This window comes from Lynx rufus, unplaced genomic scaffold (genome assembly GCF_022079265.1).
Source record: "Lynx rufus isolate CCGP_SWC_20201006 ecotype Redwood Valley unplaced genomic scaffold, mLynRuf1.p SCAF_27, whole genome shotgun sequence".
NCBI classification, from domain to species: domain Eukaryota; kingdom Metazoa; phylum Chordata; class Mammalia; order Carnivora; family Felidae; genus Lynx; species Lynx rufus.
This window is the reverse complement of record NW_025814842.1, coordinates 7,111,431-7,129,284: the sequence shown is the minus strand read 5'-3', so window position 1 is coordinate 7,129,284 and position 17,854 is coordinate 7,111,431. Positions and strand designations below refer to the sequence as shown.

The window sequence follows — 17,854 nt, the reverse complement described above, 5'->3', positions numbered from 1 at the left end:
ATAGTCCTCACTCTGTCCCTGCTTCTGATCACACTCCTGACCCCTCCCCCACAGCCACCCCCTGGGCTAAAAAGCTGCATTTAGGCTCTGCCCATCCAGGACAGGGAGGATGCTACCTGGACAGGGAGGATGAACAAACACAAAGACCACACACCATCTGTGAGCAGAAATCATGTCTCCTAATTTCAAGTCTCATAGGGATCCCACTGGGGCCAGGGGCTTGAACACGGCATGGAATGTGCAGCTTGCATCTAGGGAGATCGTATATGGGAGAGGCAGGGCCTGAGGCACCCGGGCGACAGGTCCTCTGCCAAAGTGACCCAGAGCCTGTTGAGTAAACATGGCACGCTGCCCAACAGAAGGGGCTGGGGCACCCCCTAGTGGGGTCCAGCCCCCTCCTTGGGTGACCTGGCAAAGAAGAGACTGTCCAGCCAGGTTCCACAGCCAGGGAGGTAAGGTGGGGATAAAATTCAGGTGTCACCCCTCAGACAGGGCAGGCCACCCTCTAGAGGAACTGCCAAAAAGGCAGTCGGTCCTTTGTCCTCTCTTCTGTCCACCTTTCCAGCTGTCACCATTCACCTAAACGTCTTTCACAGCCCAGTGGACTCCATGACATTAAGGCTGCTTCCTGATGGTGCCTCAGTTTCCTATGGTGAAAATAGAAAAACAACAAATCCACCACCCAATGTTGTAGGGCTGAAAATGAGGCAATGGATGTTTAGGGCCTGGCTCAGAGAAGGGGATTCCATGAAAATGCAGAACCTGTCTCCTGGGGCCTGGGAGGAGGTATAAGAAATGCAGACACAGGGACAGGGCAGGGGCTGCCTGGAAGGCCCTGGGAGAAGCGTGGGGGAAAATTAGGACTGAGGAAGCAACTGAGAAAGGAAGCTGGTCTTCTTGCTTCGGCCTCCAGAAGATGGGGCCACTTCCTGTGATGAAATCATGTTCTCCAATCCCCACCATCTACTGAGTAAGCCAATGCCAACCTCATTCTGGGGAGGGAGGGAGCTGAGCCTCCTAAAACCAGCACAGAGTGTCACCAATGGTCTCAGCCCCAGTATCTCATCCCCACCCACCAGCAGTCACAGGCTGGCAGTGCCCTCGATTGGAGACGGTCCAGGGACCGTCCGGAGGGTGACTCATTACTGTTCTGGGCCTTATTTCCCCCCTGCTCAAGGAAGGCTCCCAATTAGCCAGGGCTCTCACAGCTGTGGAGGGAATGACCTAAGGAGCATTATAAAAATACAGCCTCCTGGGGCTTACCCCCCAGAAGGGAGCCGAGGCCCAAGGTTGTGTGGTGCAACTTGGTGGGAGCATCCAGAAGGAGCAGAAGGCTCTGTGGACTCAGCGAGACTGGAGTTTGAGTCCTGGACCTGCCTCAAGGGTCACATGACCTGAGGCAGGGCTTCTCTGAGCCCTTGGTCTCCTCATCTGTGGAGTGGAGGACAGAGGGGCCTGCTGATCAAGTCTTGCCTCCTGTGGGTCGAGGCATGGGCTCCAGAAGGCCCACCCTCACCTCTTAACCCCAGGGATGGTGTGAGACTGCACAAAAGAAGCTGACCAGGGGAGGGAAGGAGCCTGGTAGGCCTGGGTCCTGGGCAGGGGAGCCCCTGCTGGGAGGGAGAGCGGCCAGGTGCAAGTTGGGTGTCCTTGCTGCCTGGTGCTGGGGTCGAGGCCATTTGATCACCAGTGGGTCCCTCCTCCTTCCTCTGGGGAGGCGTTAGCTGGGCAGAGACTCATGGCTGCCTGTCCTCTGGCTGGAAGAGCCCAACTGGTCCTGCTGCAGCCCCTTCACCTGGATGACACAAAGAGGCCAGGAGATGCCGAGAGCCAGTGAGAAGGAGAGGTGGAGAGACAGAGACTGACTCCTGAGGAGAGGTGGCCAGGAGCTGAGATGGAAGAGGAGAGGCCACAGATGGCCAAGGTGTGGGGTGGCCATGTGAAGAAAGAACCATGAACCATGGCCATGTGAAGAAAGGCCATGAACTATGGCCCTCCATGTGAAGAAAGAAGTTGGGGGCCTTTCTCACGGCTCTCTGTGCACTGACCACAAGGGAGGCGCTTTTGCAATGTAGAAAAAGAAGAAACCAGATTGATAAAGGAAGTGCTGGGTACTCCGGGGGCCCGTGAGTTTGGGGAAGCTCACCCTCCCTTGCTCTTCCGAAGGAACCTGATCCACGCTTTCCACGTTCCTCTGGACTCCCCGAGGAGGCACCTCTGTAGGGCCTGCCCTCTGGCCTTGACAGAGCTGCTTGGCTTCTCCTCTCCTGGGAGGAGAGTGAGACCATGGGTCCGTCCCTGCTGCTGTCCCTGCTGCTGCTGCCGGCATCTCTGCAGGCTGGTGAGTGTCCAGGACACCCTGGCTCTGCCCCGAGGGCCAGGAGTCCCCAGGAAGGGCTGTGGCTGGGCAGCTGGAGAAGGGGTCTGCTGGGGTAGCCGGCCAGGCCTCCCAGCTCCAGCGGGCTGGTCCCATGGTGCCAGGTCCTCCCCAACCCTTCACCCTCCTCCCTACCCCAAGCCCGGCAAGGGGGACACCCAAGCCAGAGGGCCAGTCCTGCCATCTGTCACACTTGGTATGCTCTGTGAGCAAGGGTGCCAGAAGGTCTGGGGTTATCGTCCTCATCTCTCCCAGTGGCTCAAAGTCTCTCCTCTCTCTGCTCCAGGCAGCTCAAAAGAATGCAATCCAAACACTGACTTTGGGATCAACCAACCAGCGTCTCTCTCAGCCCCCGAGGGTGGTTCCACCTGCATCTCTTTCTCCTACTTCCACTGCTGGGAGTTAGCCAAGGATCCCAGACTGAGTATAGCCGTCAGACGGAGAGACTTCCATGGAGAGGTCATCTACAACAGTACCCAGCATTTTATCCATAAGGATTACAAGAACCGGATCTCCCTGGACTTGAGAGAGGGTCAGAACTCCGGCACCCTGTGTATATGGAACCTGCGGAAAGAAGATGAGAATAGGTACTTTTGCCAGGTCCGAGTGGAAACGCTAAGAGACGGCAAACAGGTGTGGCAGTCCATCCCAGGGACCAAACTCACCATTACCGACGGTGAGTCCAGCTGCCCGGCAGCCACCACACCCACCCTGCATGGTGCCCTCATCCCCCAGGCCTGGCCCAAGCCCCAATCTTCCTGCTTACCCCTTCTCTCAAGCTCCTCTCCCCACCCCTCTCCCCTCCCCAGGCCTCTGCCAACTTTACTCTTTCTCCTGGATCTCCCCAAACCTGGGCTGCCTTCCTTGCCCATCCCCCTCACTGCCCCCTCCGGAGCCAGTCCCCACCCCGCGCCCCCAGCCTCAGCACCTTCCAGGCTGCCCAGGAATCCTCCCTTCTTGCTTCAAGCTGGGCCTCCAGTCTTGCCTCCCTCCCCTCACCCCACGCTGTCCAGGTGGACTTGACTTCTTCAGGGCGTGGTCTGCCTTCCCTTTGTCCTGTGTCCCTGTGAGTAGCCCCTGCCAGCCCCCAGTCTTGTGTCTCCCCACAGTCGCGGGCTCAACCCAGCACACACAGCAGGTACCCAATCATGACCCAAGACCCCTGTCCCCTGGCCACGCCCCATTACCTCTTTTCCCAGTCCCCCCTGTGTCCTTCTCCTGCTCTGCTCCTCGGAACCTGGCCCACGATGCTCCCTGCCCCAGCCCCTTCCCTCCTCTCCTTTCCCATCCCCCTCTTCCCCTGCCTCCATCCTCTTTACCCTCCTTGCCTCCCCCCACCCCTGGTCCCCACCTCTGCCTGCACCGTCCCCACTGTCCACTCCGATCTTGCTCCTCCATCCTGGCCTTTGAGACATGCCATCTACAGCAGAAATATGGCGGCTGCCGCTTACCATGCACTGTGTCAGGTTGAACAACTAGGCGTACGTCACCCTGGTTAACAACCTTCCCTGCGACCCCACAGTAACAGTAGGCACTGCTCTTATCTTCCTGTTACAGGTAGGGAAACTGAGGCTCAAAGAGCCTAAACGCCTGCCCAGAGCCACACTCATGGTGCAGGCAGGACTTGAACCCCGTTTCACCCCAGAGCCTCCACTCTTAACCTAGTAGCTGCTCAGCTTCACAGCTGACCTGATCCTATTGTTGTCTTCACCTATTTTAACCCAGGAACGGGATGTGTTACAGCAGCAGATCTTCCCATGTTACCCAGCAGGCCTTGGGAACTTGAACCTAGGTTTGTTGGTCTCCAGAGCAGTTGGGGAGGGAGCCCTTCCCAGGAGCAGGCACTAGGGGATGCACTGTCTGTAGAATATTATCTGTAGAAATATTCCTTAAAAACTAAAAACCCCAGGTCTGCGCTTTATAATCACTTGCACTGACGATTCTAACAACGTATCACTGCTCCTGGGTGGAAGGACACTCTCCGTGCCCCCACCCTTGGTAAACCACTGTCCCATCTGGCCACCGTGCTGGTTTCAGAGCAAATAGAAAGTGGCTCACAACCTGAATTTAGCAAGACAGCGTTGGATTTCTATTTCTGGCACCTCCTCCATATTCCCTTAAATGGCCTTTTTTGAGAGGTTTCCCTCTCCCCAGACCCCTCGTCCTCCTTCCCTGATCCTCCTAACTTTCCTCATTTCTCAGTTCGGTCACATTTACTATGAATTTTTCATCAATAAATTAATTTTTCTTTAAAAAAAATTTTTTTTTAATGTTTATTTCGTTTTGAGAGAGAGAGAGAGAGCGTAAGCAGGGGAGGGGCAGAGAGAGAGGGAAACACAGAATCTGAAGCAGGCTGCAGGCTGTGAGCTGTCAGCACAGAGCCTCATATGGGGCTCGAACTCATGAACCGTGAGATCATGACCTGAACCAAAGTCGGAAGGTTAACCGACTGAGCCACCCAGGCACCCCAATAAATTAATTTTTCAATTAATACAATTAATTGGATATTCATGCTCATATTAAAAAATATAGGAAAGTAATAAAAAGAAATGTGTTTTTAATGTTTATTTATTTATTTTGAGATAAAGAGTGTGAGCGGGGAAGGGGCGGAGAGAAGGAGAAAGAGAACCCTGAGCAAGTTCCACACTCAGGATGGAGTCCGACATGGCGCTTGATCTCAGGACCGACCATGACATCCTGACCTGAGCTGAAATTAAGAGTGTGAGGCTTAAGTGACTGAGTCACCCAATGCCCCCAGTTATGCCTTTTTAAAAAAGGCTGCAGGGCGTCCCCTTGCAGTAATGTATCAAAATGTACTTATTCAGTTTCCTATTTAAAGACATTTAGGTTGGGGGCGCCTGCGTGGCTCAGTTGGTTAAGCGGCCGGCTTCAGGTCAGGTCACGATCTTGCGGTCCGTGAGTTCGAGCCCCGCATCGGGCTCTGGGCTGATGGCTCAGAGCCTGGAGGCTGTTTCCGATTCTGTGTCTCCCTCTCTCTCTGCCCCTCCCCCGTTCATGCTCTGTCTCTCTCTGTCTCAAAAATAAATAAACGTTTAAAAAAATTAAAAAAAAAAAAAAAGACATTTAGGTTGGGGGTGCCTGGGTGGCTCAGCCAGGTGAGGGCCCAACTTCGGATCAGGCCATGATCTCAGGGTTCGTGGGTTTGAGCCCTGTGTCAGGCTGTGTTCTGACAGTGTGGAGCCTGTTTGGGATTCTCTCTTCCTCTCCCTCACTCTCTGCCCCTCCCCCACTCACACCTTTTCTCTCTCTCTCTCAAAAATAAATAAAGTTTAAAAAAAAAAGACATTTAGGTTGTTCACACAACACAAAGCTGCAAAGAACACCCTTAAACACAGGCCTTTGAAGACTTGTCCAGTATTTCCACAGGATAAATTCCTAGCACTGAAATTACTGGGTCAAAGGGCATGCCTGGGCATTTTGCATTTTGCATATTCCCAAATGCAATGCCAACCTATCCATTTTCCTGTAGTGCCAATACTGGGTGGGTCCCTCTACTTGGATCAGTAAAAACAAGCAAGTAAACAACACCCCCAATGGCTTATTTTAATCTGCATTTTTAAAAATTATTGAGAATAGGGGCGCTTGGGTGGCTCAGTCGGTTAAGCGTCCGACTTCAGCTCAGGTCACGATCTCGCGGTCCGTGGGTTCGAACCCCGCGTCGGGCTCTGGGCTGATGGCTCAGAGCCTGGAGCCTGCTTCCGATTCTGTGTCTCCCTCTCTCTCTGCCCCTCCCCCGTTCATGCTCTGTCTCTCTCTGTCTCAAAAATAAATAAACGTTAAAAAAAAATAAATTAAAAAAAATTATTGAGAATAACCTCAGCATTCTCAGATTACAAGATTTAGATTTGCAAAGTCACATAGGATTGCAAAATTTGGGGCACCAGGGTGGCTCAGCTGGTTGAGCTTCCAAATTTTGATTTGGACTTAGGTCACGATCCCAGGGTCTTGGGATCTAGCCCTGCGTTGAGCCCCATATCAGGCTTCATGCTGAGTGTGGAACCTGCTTAAGAGTTTCTCTCTCTCTCTCTCTCTTTCTCTCTCTCTCTCTCAAATAAAAAAATTTGTGGGGGGCCAGGGTGGCTCAATGGGGTAAGCATCTGACTCTTGGTTTCGGCTCAAGTCATGATCTCACGGTTTCCTGAGTTCAAGCCCCACATCAGGTTCTGTGCTGACAGTGTGGAGCCTCCATGGGATTTTCTCTCTCTCTTCCTCTCCCTCTGCCCCTCCCCCACTCACCCTGTCTTTGTCTGTCTCAAAATAAATAAACTTAAAATATTTTTTTTTAATTTAAAAAATTTTTAGGGGCGCCTGGGTGGCGCAGTCGGTTAAGCGTCTGACATCAGCCAGGTCACGATCTCGCGGTCCGTGAGTTCGAGCCCCGCGTCGGGCTCTGGGCTGATGGCTCGGAGCCTGGAGCCTGTTTCCGATTCTGTGTCTCCCTCTCTCTCTGCCCCTCCCCCGTTCATGCTCTGTCTCTCTCTATCCCAAAAATAAATAAAAAACGTTGAAAAAAAAATTAAAAAAAAAATTTTTAAAAAGAGTTTCAAAGTTTTCCATTTCTCTGTGTTCTGAAACCTTCTGTTTAGGAATTATCTGTTATTTGACTTTTTCCAAGAGTTTACCCATAAAACTTCCTGAGCTTAGAATCTTTATAAAAGGGAATTAATAGTGTTCTTAATTTCATCTCTGACTAGTCATGAGTTAAAGTTTTTATGCTATTTCTTAAACGTATCTTTTTAACATTTATTTATTTATTTTATTTATTTATTTTTGAGAGACAGAGCATGAGCAGGGGAGGGCAGACAGAGAGGGAGATATAGGATCCGAAGCAGCTCCAGGCTCTGAGCTGTCAGCACAGAGCCCGACATGGGACTCACACTCACAAACCGCAAGATCATGACCTGAGCCAAAGTCAGACGCTTAACCAACTAAGTCACCCAGGCACCCCCCCCCATCTTAAACATATTTTTTAAATGTTTTGTTTGTTTTATAAAATCATCCACTTCCGAGAGGTTTTTAGATTTATCAGTCTATAGTGGAGCATACACTAACTCATAGTTTAAACACTTTTTTGTTGTTAGGTTTGGAAAAATTCCATCTGTTTGCCTGTTTGTTTTTTCCCTAAATAACCACTGCCCACATTTATTACACCTAATGCTGTCCTGTTTCCCATAAATTTACTCCTACATAGCTTCTCATTACATTCTTCCTCTGTTTCCTTCTCAGAGAAGGAAAGCTTCTCTCTGTTTTTGGTATTTTTTCTTTGGGAACTATTTCATTCATTTAAAAAATGTCTCCATATTTAAAATAACGGAAGGGGCGCCTGGGTGGCTCAGTCGGTTGAGCGTCCGACTTCGGCTCAGGTCACGATCTTGCGGTCCGTGAGTTTGAGCCCCGCGCCGGGCTCTGGGCTGATGGCTCAGAGCCTGGAGCCTGCTTCCGATTCTGTGTCTCCATCTCTCTCTGCCCCTCCCCCGTTCATGCTCTGTCTCTCTCTGTCTCAAAAATAAATAAAATGTTAAAAAAAATTTTTTTTAATAAAATAACGGAAGTATTTAATGCTATAAATTTAACTTTGAGTGTAGCTTTAGCGTTTATATGCATTAATATTGTTTTTATATTATCTAGCATGGCCATTTCTTTGATTAAGTAATTATGTTATCTTCTATATGTTTCTTTGATTAAGTAATTTTTAATTTTTTTAATGTTTATTTTTGAGAGAGAGAGAGAGAGAGAGAGAGAATGAGTGGGGGAGAGACAGAGGGAGAGGGAGACACAGAATCCGAAGCAGGCTCCAGGCTCTGAGCTGTCAGCACAAAGCCCAATGCCGGGCTCGAACCCACGAACCGTGAGATCATGACCTGAGCTGAAGTCAGACGCTTAACCAACTGAGCCACCCAGGCACCCCTGATTAAGAAATTTTTAAATTTTTAAATTCTCAACTGAGGAATGGTATTTTACCCTTTTACTCTTCATTTCTAATAAGAGTGAATAGTGAATTTGGTCCACACTAACCTGAAGATTTTATTCAAATGGGATTTTTTTCCTTTGGATTTGATCAATTTTTTAATGGTCCATTAAAAGAAGGTACAATCTGTTTGTAAGTCTTAAATATTAATTTAGCCTTAAAAATACATTCCAGGAGCGCCTGGGTGGCTCAGTCGGTTAAGTGTCTGACTTTGGCGCAGGTCATGATTTCATGGCTCGTGAGTTTCAGCCCCGTGTCGGGCTCTGTGCTGACAGCTCAGAGCCTGGAGACTTCCTTGGATTCTGTTTTTCCCTCTCTCTGACCCTCCCTTCCTCGTACTCTGTCTCTCTCTCTCTCCCTCAAAAATAAATAAACCGTTAAAAAAAATTTTAATACATTCCAATATAAATTAGAGGTGCTTTACAGATGTTTTCTCATTGATTAGAACAATCCTGAAAAAGGACAAATACTGTTTGATTTCACTTGTAAGAGGTCGGTCCCTAGAGCAGTCAAAATCATAGACAGACTAAAACATGGTGTCTCTTTGATCAGATGGGGGCTCCCAAATGTGGGGGGGGGGGGTGATCAGTGGAAGTATGTGGCCCAGGCAAGTGAAAGGATTCACCCAAGGCAGAACAAAGGTGACAGAAGTTTTATTGACTACAGTGAAAGGGAGCAGCAGGCAGGATAGAAGAAGGAAAGTTGTCTGCAGCAAGGCAACAGGTAGGAGCTGTTTTAAAAGCGGGGAAGGTGAGGAGGTGTGATGATACATGGAATTTTCCCTTTTTTTGGTCATTGTGCCTGGTTGTATGTAGCCCATTGGTCAGTTAGGGCCTATGGATGTTTTGAGGTCACCTGATGGGTCTGTCTGGATTCAGCCAGGGAGTCCATGTGGGTCATTTTGCCTTGATCGGTTTCCATTTATCAAGCCTGTTGTCTAAAAGCAGCATCTACAGAACAGTGGATGCCAGTGGTGGGGCCAGGGGGTAAGGAGTGTCTAACGGATACACAGAGTTTCATTTTGGGAAAATTAAAAACTTCTGGAGAAGGATAGCAGTGATAGTTGTACAAGAACATGAAGAAATTTAATGCCACTTAACTGTACACTTACATATGGCTAAAATGGTAAGTCTTGTTATGTATATTTTACAATAAAAAGTATTTTTTGTTCCTGTGGATTTAGTGATCCCTGTTTGTCAGGGATGAAATGAGGTTCTGAGGTCACACCACTGATCAGAGGTAGAGTCAGGATTTAAACTGAGTGATGTGGATTCATCACCCCCATCCTGTGTGAGAGCTTCAGAGAGTTGCTCCCCACCCCCAATATTCCCCACACTAGGGAACAAGATTTAAGTTTCATCCAGATACCTCCAGGCCTCTGAGGGGGAATCTGCTAAATTCTCATGTCTTCTCAGCTGCCCAGATGACCACAATCACCAAGGACCCTACCACCACTGTCACCACCACCACAAGGGACACGAATATGGAAACCATGGTCAAGGTCGCACTGCCCATTGCTGTGTTCAAAACTGCAATTTTGGGACTGGTTGTCTACCTCTGGTGGAAGAGAAGCAAAGGTAAGTTTTTCTGGGCCATGCTCCCCACCAACCTTCCCAACTGGAGTGATTCTCAGAACCCACGCGCCTCAGAATGACCGCAGGTGCAGGTTAGAAAATGCAGATCCCTGCAGGTATCTAGGTCTGGGTTTGGGAATCTGCATTTCTCAAGGTCTTATCAAGTGGTGTCCATGTGTGATCCAGTTTGAGAACCACTGCTCCAGACCAATCCCTCCCCACAAATCTGATCATTTTATAGTTTTTGTCTCTTAACTTAATCATTTCCCATCAATTCTTACCTTTTGGTTCATGGGGAAGGGAGGGTCAGCCTTGGGAAGAGTAAGAAGAGAGCAGAAGGGAAAGGAAGTTGGTTCAGCTCAGCAAGCGTTGGTTGAAGGCCTATCTTCCAGGGTCTGGCTTATAATTTTTTTTAATACTCATTTAATTTTGAGAGAGAAACAGCACAAGTGGGGAAGGGGCAGAGAGAGAGGGAGACACAGAATCCAAAGCAGGCTCCAGGCTCCAAGCTGTCAGCACAGAGGCCGATGCAGGGCTTGAACTCACAAACCATGAGATCATAACCTGAGCCAAAGTCAGATGCTTAACCAACTGAGCCACCCAGGCACCCCCAGGGTCTGGCTTACAATTGGAGACACAAATGTAAATAAAGGGTAGGTCCTGCTTTCAAGGAACTCAGTGGAAGAGGGAGAGGAAAGGGGGTGACTACCTCATTTGGAAAGAACTGTGGTAGTCTAGGACGTTGGAGGGGAATCACAGAGAGCTTCCCATAGGAAGTGACACTACAAAAAGTCTCAAAGAGTATAAGAGAATTAGCCAGGCAAGTGGTGAGGGTGGTGAAGACATCACTGTCCACGCAGGTACGGGAAAGCAGTGGGGGAACTCTAAGCAGTTCCGTGCTGTGGAGGAGGCTGGAGATGGGAGAAGAGAACCTCGTAAATCACACCCAAGAGCCTCTGCTCCCAGAGGCAACATGAAACAGTTCACCATGCAGATACATAAGTATGGGGTAGAGGTGCCAGAGGTGGGCCAAGCCAATCTAATGCAGTGGCAGTGTGGGTGGAGGGATAGAGCCAGACCCTGGAAGAGTTCAAGAGAGAAAACCAGTAAGACTTGGTGATCAGGCTGGTGTAGGGGCAAGGGAGTGGGAAGAACTTGGGTGAAACCACCAAGCAAATTAGAGAACACAGGAGTTCAAAGACCATGTTGTGGGGAGAACAATGCTTCTTTAGCTTGAGACATGTTAGACATACCTGTGTGGCATCTGAGCAGAGATGTTCATCAGAAATTTGAGTGTATGCATTTACACCTAAAAGGACAGGGCTAGGGGTACCTGGGTGGCTCAATCAGCTGATCGTCCCACTCTTGGTTTCAGCTTAGGTCATGGTCTCGGGGTTGTGGGTTCAAGCCCTGTGTTGGGTTCTGCACTGAGCATGGAGGCTGCTTAAGATTCTCTCTCTCTCTCTCTCTCTCTCTCTCTCTCTCTCTCTTTCTCTCTCTCTCTTTCTCTCTCTCTCCCTCTGCCCCTCCCACCCCTAAAATAAAAAAACTTTTAATTAAAAAAAAGAGGACAGGGCTAGAGGCATTAATTATTTACACCCCAATACCCTCCAATACTGATTTGAAATTCCTCTAGAGAAAGATTTCAGTGAGAGGAGATTAGTCCTATCAGATATTAAAGCACAGAGGTGAGCAGCATAGAATCTAGACTGCCTGCACTCAAATCCTGGCTGGGGAAACTCTAGTGCAATGGTTGTATTACTCTGTGCCTCAACTTACTCATCAGTAAAATGAGAATAATAATAGTACTCACCCTGGGGGTTGTCATGACAATTAAATGTAATTCATTGAGAACAGATCTTGGCACAGAATAAGGACTATGTGAGCACTAGCACTTGTAATTATTAAGCTGCAATAATTAAAATGATTCGATGTTGTCATATTCATATACAGATAAACCAATGTATTAAAAGAGAAAAGCCCAAATATAGGCAGGACAAAATAGGTCAAAATATATTCAGGAATTTAGTAGGTTAAAAACTGGCATTTCTAATCAATGGGGAAAGATGAGTAATTCAATACATGGTGAGGGAACAATTGAGCAGCCATGTGAGGAAATGTTATCTCATAATTTGCACCAAAATAAATTCCATGGAGATCAATCAAAGAGTTAAATGGGGGGTGGATGGCATGGGGGGGGAGGGGAAGAACCCTAGCATCAGAATAAAGCACGTGAGACTATTTTACAACCATGGAGTAGAGGTGATCTCCCTAAATATAACATAAAACCTAAGAGCCGTGAATAAAAATATTGATAAACTCAAATATATACAAATTGTTTTTAATTCTGCAGAGGAAAAATCACAGTGGTTGTCTCTAGAGTGAGGATGAGGGTTGGAGATGAAGAAAAACATGACATAGTCACTGAGGATATAGAAGACAGTATTTAAGGATTCAACTCAGATGAGAAGCCATAAACTCTGTAAAGGCATCGCCTCATGTTTTTCCTCATGCAGGTTAGAACCCTCTGGGACTTGTTCATTAGGAGTTACGTTCACCTGCTGGCACCAGAGACCAAAAGTAACAGGGCTTAAATAAGACTGAGTTTATTGTTTTCCCTCATATAAAAGGATGAGGAAGCAGATAGCAGAGGACACTGTCCTTAGGCACTCAGACTTCTATTTTCCTGCTCACTGTTACGGCTACTGGCTTTTATCCTGAAGGTTGCCTCATGATCCAAGATGGCTGCTCAGACTCCAGCCATTATTTTTGAATCCAGACAGGAAACAGGAGGAAGGAAGGGAAAAAAGACTATGCCACAGCTGTCTGTCCTCCTTTTAAAGAGGCTTCCTGAAAATCTTACCTCCAACTTCCCTTTGAATCTTACTGGCTAGGATGTACTCCTGTGTCCCACATCTATCAGTAGGGCAGCATACTGCCACCCCAAATAAAATCAAGGTTCTGTAACTAAGTAAGAAGAAATGAATGGCGGGGCACCTGGTTGGCTCAGTCACTAAAGCATGTGACTCTTGATCTCGGGGTTGTGAGTTTGAGCCCCACGTTGGGTATAGAGATTACTTAAAAATAAAATCTTTTTTAAAAAGTAAGAAATGAATGGATATCAGGTAAGCAAATAGCATTCTCTGCCATCAGCCACATCCAGAATTAGAGCTGTGTCACCTAAGTGTGGCATAAGGATAGGGGAACACAGGCAGTCAAGGAGCTAGTGAAAGGGCAGGAGTAGAGAGTAGAGGATGAGCAGGGAGCTTGGACAGCTCAAAAGAAAGTGGATTATCAGAGGGTCAAAACAAAGATATACCAAACAGGTTGATGGTAAAAGAGAGCTGGAAGGAAAGAAAGTTGTAGTATAAAAATGATGCTGGCATTTAATATTTCAGAGTTCTCAATCCCAGGGATAAAAAGGAGTCCAGGGTATGGCTGAGTGGAGTGGAGGTCACTAGAGTTGGGGGGACATAGGAGTCCCATGTGTTCAGAGGGCTGTCCCTGTCGATGATGGGACCTCCCAGGATAGTGTTGGGTGGTGGAGGGGATGTCTGTGAACCAGGGGCTGATCCTTGGGAAGCGCTGTAGACAGACTCAGAAGGACAGGAGGGGAGATGGTGGCAGGGGGACAGCAGAGGTTTCAGTGGCAGAGGGTGAAGAGAAACTGGCTGCAGCGCAGACACAGATTCCAGCCCTGAGGTTCGGCAGGGGGAGGGAGGGAGGGGAAACAGCCGCCACTCCCCTTCCGCTGTCTACTGCCTTTTCCTTCTTTCTCCCCCAGGATGAAGTGCAGGATGACAGCAGCATCCTCTATGCCTCCTTCACCCTCTCCAGCTCCTCCCTGCACCCCTCCCAAGGAGAGCCCGCAGGAGACCTTGTACTCTATCGGAAAGGCCCAGTGAGCAGGACTGAATGGGGACTCCCTGAGACTAAGCTGCACAGAAGGTCACAGCTTCTAGTAATAACCCTGGCCAGACACAGACAAAAGCCAGTGGGTGTGGAAGGCCACCAAGGACCAGAGAGAAACAGAGCCATCTGCTTCCATTCCCTCTTCAACTGCCCAGCCCTTGCCCACAAAAATAAAAGTACTAGTAGAATTTGCCTTAAGGCACCTAAGGAGAAACTGATGGCATCTTCTGTCTTTTCCTTCTCACCAAAAATGAGCTGTAAAAGTAGCTCACACCCAAGATCCCTCCTCCAGGGCTGGTGTTCAGTGACTGCCTTCAGGCCAGGTGGGGGACACCAAACACTGGCAGCCAGCCCAGAGCCCAGACTCTGCCCCCTTATCTAACCATTCTACTTCTGCTACCATAACATGTACCGCGTTAAGCGCATCACTCATGTAAGCATCACCAACAACCTTATACAGTCCTGGATGCACTCACCGGAGGCGTGAAGAGAAGACCCAGAATGGTTAGTGCTTTTCTCAAGGCCACACACCTAGTAAGTGGCTGAGCCAGGTCTGAACCCAGACCTGCCCTTCTCGACGGCCTCCTCCCAGGACTTGGGTCTCACTGCCTTCCCAGATCCCTGTACTGTGCCGGCCTCCCACCAGAAACAGGGACATGCCACAGGGACCGGGGGGCGGGGGGGGGCGGGGAGAGAAGCCAAGGGAAGCATGTGGTTAGAGACGAATGGAACCACTTAAGCCGGTAACCTGTTTTATTAACACATAAACTGCAGAGCCGTGACTTTAGCCAATTGGCCTGTAGCCGAGGAACAAACCCCACACTTAGTAGCTTCTCAGGGACCCTCTGAGGGGCTCTCTCTGCTGCTCCTGTGGAAGCGGGTGAGGCAGGAGCACACAGCTATTCCTCAAAGAAGGTCGTGGTGAACTCCCCAGGGTCATCTCCACACTGTGGCTCCTCCAGCTGCTCCGGGTCTTCTCCAACATCTTCCAGGAGTTGCTCCAGGTCCAGGTCACTGGAGGCTTCTTTGTCATGGGGGACACTTCCAGCCTCCTGAGAACACTTTGAGCCTTCTTTCCCCACCATGGGACAGGCCCCAAGATGGGCTGGTGGGGGCAGGCCCTTTGGCTGCATCCTGGCTTATTTGTCCTCAGACAGGCTGGTTCCTGCAGCCTTGCTTTGGGGAGCTTCCCGTTATTTAGTTTGTTCTGTTTTTCTCCCTCCTACAGCTTTGATCCATCAACTCCCATACCACCCTGGGATCCCGGCCCCAAAGCCCTCTGGCAAGACACCTGGAGCTTCATATAGGAAGAGGTGAACAGGAGGGCTCTGAGTGGCACCCCTTTGTTCACAGAGTGCACAGGATACTGGAACTTCTCCAGAGAATGGGCAGAGACAGACCCTGAAGTCCTGGGCAAGGAGTCAGAGCTGAGAAAAATAGCATGTGTCTATTACATGGCATTTGTAGACATAACACAAGCTCTGGAGCATTCAGAGAAGTTTTTTGTTTTTTTGTTTTTTCCTTAGTTTCTGCTCTCAAAGGGCACAATGAGGAGAGGACATTTCCAGAGAAAATTATCAACACTGGGTATATCTAATGTTAAGTGAATAATACAGAGAATGCACTGCAAGAGTTTAAAGAAGAGCTGGAAAAATCAGGGGAGGTTTTTCTGTAGATGAGCTGAGTTGAGCCTGGATCGATGGATGGTACAGAACAGAGGGAGGCCAGCAGGAATAGAGCAGGATCAAAGGCCTGCAGGAGAGAAGGAGAAGAGGAGTCTGGAAGGAAGCAGGCAGTCCTGCCAAACTGGAGCAGGGAAAGTTTGTCTCAGAGATGACTGGACGAGAAAGTGTGCGATGTGGAGCCACTGAATATTTGCAAGTACAAGTATCTAATCATATGGGTCAAGTTTTCCTAAGAATTTACACAAGAAGGAAGCTAAAAGAAACTTCTAAGAGTACAGTCACTCTGGGCCCCACCTCGAATGCTGCTTTCCCACCATTTCCGAGGCCTCTCTTAATGGGTCATTTCCACCTGTGTTTGTATCCACCCAGGACTCCTCTTGTTGTGACTGAAAACACAGTCAAAGCCTTTCAGGCAGCAAAGGGGTTGATTAGCCCTGGTGACTCAAGAGTTCAGCAGCGGATCTGGCTTGAATTCAGCACTCCCCGGGGTCTATTTCTCATAACTGCTCATTTCTGCCCCCTATAGTTCAGCTTCATTCTCAGCCTCCACTTGGCCCCAGAGCCGTGGGCTCTTCCCACAGAGCGGCAAATGACCTATCCTCTCAGGTCAGTGTGGTGTTTTTCTTTTTTGTTTTTTAAGTTTTTGTTTAAATTCCAGTTAGTGAACATACAGTGTAGCATTAGCTTACATTATAGCATTCATATAGTGATGTATGTAAATATAGTGATTCCACACTTCCATACATCTCCCATGTCAGTCTTTCAGGAAAGAACTTGACTTTTCTTTTCCACTAGCTCCAGCAAAACCCCTAAGATGACCAAGCCTGGACTAGCTTAGGTGACCTGTCCATTGTGGAGACAGTCAGTGTGGCCAAAGAGGTGTGTTGGCTCTAGATGACCAGACCAGAATCATGGGCAAGAGTACCATGTTATGGAAAGTAAGTCGGGATTGGAATTTTTATTTGTACAAGTTGAAAGTGCGTAGTTCTCTATAACCCCCATGCCCTCCTTTTCATCCCCCTCATAGCCCTGAAGCTATTGGATCTACACTCCACATATCAGATGGGGCCATGGAGATCACTCAGGGCACAGTGCTGCATTGGTGAGCACACAGCTGGCCCCTACACTCCCTCCGCACGCCAGTGGCCTCCCCGCACTCTGTGGCCCAGAAGGTGGGGAACCTGGCCAGGGGCCCCCACACCATGATAGTTCTGAGGCTGGGTGCCCACATCGCCATCTTCACTTCATTTATCTTTATCTGATGACTGGCAGGGATCTGGGCAGCTGTGGCTGCACCGTTGGCCTGGGAACTGTGCACTCTTGTGGTCATCAAACTGGTCAACACCAACTACGAGCCTATGTATGGCAGGTACTGGTTCACCCTCTAGGTTAACCAGCTCCTCTGAGCTGCCTTTGGTGACCTCCACCTGGCCTTTGTGGATGCCTGGAAAATAACCCTCAGTCTGGCCCTGCCGTCACAGCATCCACCCAGGGTGTCTCATCATCCGCAACAAGGTAGACTTGCTCCTCTCCTTCATCTGCGCCACCCCGAGTGTTTCTGTGGGTTCTGACACTGTGTGGATGGAGGGCCTGGGGCACAGCTGTAAAGAGGGCCACAGCCAGAACAGCATTTCTGGGAGAAGAGCAAGTGCCACTAACTTCTCTTGCCCGAAAGACTACAGTAGTTTCCTAACCAGTCCAGCTGATTCTATTCTTGCCCTACTCTGACCACTTCTCCACTCAGAGTAGAACTTTAGAATTAGTAGAACAAGAGTAGTTACTTTAAAACATAAATGAGGCCAACTCATTAGCCTGCTCAAAAGCCAAAGGCTTCTCTCTCAGTATAAATCCAAACCCTTAACCATGGTCCATGATGGCCTGGCCTAATTCTTTGTCCTCATTTGTTGCCACTCTTCCTTGGCACTCTACATTCTAACCCCATAGTCTTGCTACTCAAGCAGGTCAAGCTGTCCTGCCTCAGGACCTTTATACCTGCTGTTCCTGTGCCTGGAATGCACAACTGCCAGATCCTCATATGGTTGGCTTTCTTCTCATTTGGTTCCCTGATCAAACATCATCTCCTCAGAGGCTCTTCCTGACGACCTTAAATAAAAGAGGTCATTTTCCCATCTTGGCACTCCATCCCCTTTGCCCTCCTTTTCTTTCATGTCACTATTCACAATCTGTAATTATTTGGTTTACTATTATTGTTGTTTACTTGTCTTTGTGTCTAGAATGTAATCTCCATAAGGGACAGGGAGTTTGTCTAGCTTGCTCACTGTTGCATCCCCATGACCTAGGGCAGTGTTTGAAACAT

General features: G+C 48.8%; 1 protein-coding gene across 1 annotated transcript; it reads left to right on the top strand.

Moving 5' to 3' along the window:
• Nucleotides 1-1,783: 1,783 nt before the first annotated feature.
• LOC124519408 (paired immunoglobulin-like type 2 receptor beta) lies at nt 1,784-14,066 on the top strand. The gene is made up of 4 exons (XM_047089611.1): nt 1,784-2,341; nt 2,664-3,053; nt 9,782-9,943; nt 13,725-14,066. Exons 1-4 carry the CDS (start codon nt 2,287-2,289, stop codon nt 13,727-13,729), a joined length of 612 nt encoding a protein of 203 aa, XP_046945567.1. The 5' UTR covers nt 1,784-2,286; the 3' UTR covers nt 13,730-14,066.
• Nucleotides 14,067-17,854: the final 3,788 nt, after the last annotated feature.

Bases quoted from the DNA above. Each gene is read 5' to 3' on its own strand.
- LOC124519408 (XM_047089611.1), top strand. From the start codon at position 2,287: ATGGGTCCGTCCCTGCTGCTGTCCCTGCTGCTGCTGCCGGCATCTCTG. The intron at 2,342-2,663 runs GTGAGTGTCCAG...TCTCTGCTCCAG, and splicing joins GCCGGCATCTCTGCAGGCTG to GCAGCTCAAAAGAATGCAAT. The intron at 3,054-9,781 runs GTGAGTCCAGCT...ATGTCTTCTCAG, and splicing joins CAAACTCACCATTACCGACG to CTGCCCAGATGACCACAATC.